At 41.7% G+C, this 1,834-nt stretch overlaps 1 protein-coding gene across 2 annotated transcripts in view; it reads right to left on the bottom strand.

The window, feature by feature from the left end:
* Window positions 1-1,834, bottom strand: part of ARNTL2 (aryl hydrocarbon receptor nuclear translocator like 2) — a 40,490-nt gene that overhangs the window by 1,516 nt on the left and 37,140 nt on the right. For both annotated transcript variants that reach the window (XM_015560775.1, XM_015560774.1), the window contains one exon: window positions 1,088-1,196. In XM_015560775.1, the coding sequence (XP_015416261.1) occupies window positions 1,088-1,196 (109 nt within the window). The remainder of the gene's footprint in view (window positions 1-1,087; window positions 1,197-1,834) is intronic.

Genomic DNA, 1,834 nt, shown 5'->3' on the forward strand with positions numbered 1-1,834 from the left:
AATAAAAAAAAAAGTTTTTATTTAAAAAAAGAAAAAAGAAAAAAAGAGCCTGAATAGGTAAAGACTCCCAGACAACTGGAAGCTAGAGGCTGAGGTTTGCTTGCACAGCGGTGCATGTGTACGTGCTTGTGTGCAAAGAAGAAATTTAATTTTAACCTGCTTTGTGGAAAAAAAAAACTTTACCTGTTTAATCCAAAAAATGAGAAGGCTATAGCAAAGGGGAATATAAAGCCTTAATCCTATATAATAAAAGGGTAATATGCAAACTGACCCTAAAGGCAGAACGTCTGGGAACGACCAGCCACTATGACGTGCATTGACCACCAAGGGGCAGACGCTCAACACAGGAGCTGCCCCCTGGTGGTCAGTGTGCTCCCACAGGGGGAGCTCTGCTCAGCCACAAGCTGGGCAGTGCTAAGGATGTCCGACTGCAGGGAGTGGGCCTAAGCTGTTAGTCGGACATACCCCAAGGGTACCCAAGCTGCCAGAGGGATGTCTGACTGCCAGCTTAGGCCTGATCCCCCAGGGACTCCCCCCTCCTCCCACAAGTACATGGATTTTTGTGCACTGGGCCTCTAGTATTCTTATAATATCAAAAATATAAGTCTTTGTTTTACTATGGTTGCAAATATCAAAAAATTTCTATATGTGACCCGGCACCAGAGTTAAGTTAGGGTTTTTCAAAATGCCGACATGCCGAGCTCAAAAGGTTTGCCATCACTGCACTAGAGCAAAGTGAGCCTGGAGCAAGTTAATTTTGTGGGTGGGAAATGGGTACCCTTTAAAAATTCTTGAATTCCTGAGAGTGGACACTTTTTCCTGGATAGAAATACCTTAGTTTTATTTACATTGTATGTAGGAACAATACCTTGGATTTTGTTGATAACTGACTATTCAATGACAGGTGCATTAAGTAACATATATTTTAACATCAAGAGTATGGTTACTGCGTTTAGGATTTTGAATGGAAAAATCTTGGTTTTGACATTGTTTGCTTCTCTAGAAATCTCCTATGCCTGAAAATATAGTGATTAAGGAGGAGTTTTTGGAAAAACAAAATGGTGGGCAGATGTCAAAGAAAACTTACCTAGGAGTGGTTCATGACTGTGGGGAGCAACAGTGCTATGGTTTTGCCTTGTGGCTTCTAGCTCCCCTATTTCAGACAGATTTAGTGGAATCAACTCCTTATTTGACATCTGGAAAAAGAATAGTAAGTAGTAAGGTTCCTACTTGACTGAAGTACTTCTTCGCAGTTATTGGACAGGGGCCTCTAGCAGCATGGCCCCTGGTGGGCTGCATTGACTGAGTACTCTGTGCCTAAGCACCCCACGTGCATCATCCCATTTCACTTAAAAAATGTTGTGAGGGAGCTGTTTTATGGGTCAGGAATCTAAGGCCTAAAGAGGCTAATATTCATACCCAAGTGTTAGAGCCATAATTCTACCCCGTTTTCCTGACTCCAAAGCCCACATTCTTCATAACCACAACTGAATGTCTGTACTATAAGAAAAGTGTGAGATGGGAACGTTCTTGACCACAGTGCTCTGAGTCAGTTATTTTTTTAAAAAAAATGATGACAAAACCATATCCCATTAGATACCACAAAGGGAAATAGTGCTTTGGAGTGGAGAATGGATTAAACTAGAGGTTTTGACCAGAAAGTTATCATCCTGTTACAGAGTTACAGGCCAAACAATCTAATGTACAATGTAGTGTATCAAAAAGAAAGTCATCTATAATAATAAAAGGATAATATGCTAATTAGACCAGACGTCTTCTGGGTGTCATTCCGGATGTCCTTCCTGACCAAGCAGGGGCTGGAGGGAAGCCAGCC

Source organism: Myotis davidii, unplaced genomic scaffold (genome assembly GCF_000327345.1).
Source record: "Myotis davidii unplaced genomic scaffold, ASM32734v1 scaffold535, whole genome shotgun sequence".
Classification (NCBI taxonomy): Eukaryota; Metazoa; Chordata; class Mammalia; order Chiroptera; family Vespertilionidae; genus Myotis; species Myotis davidii.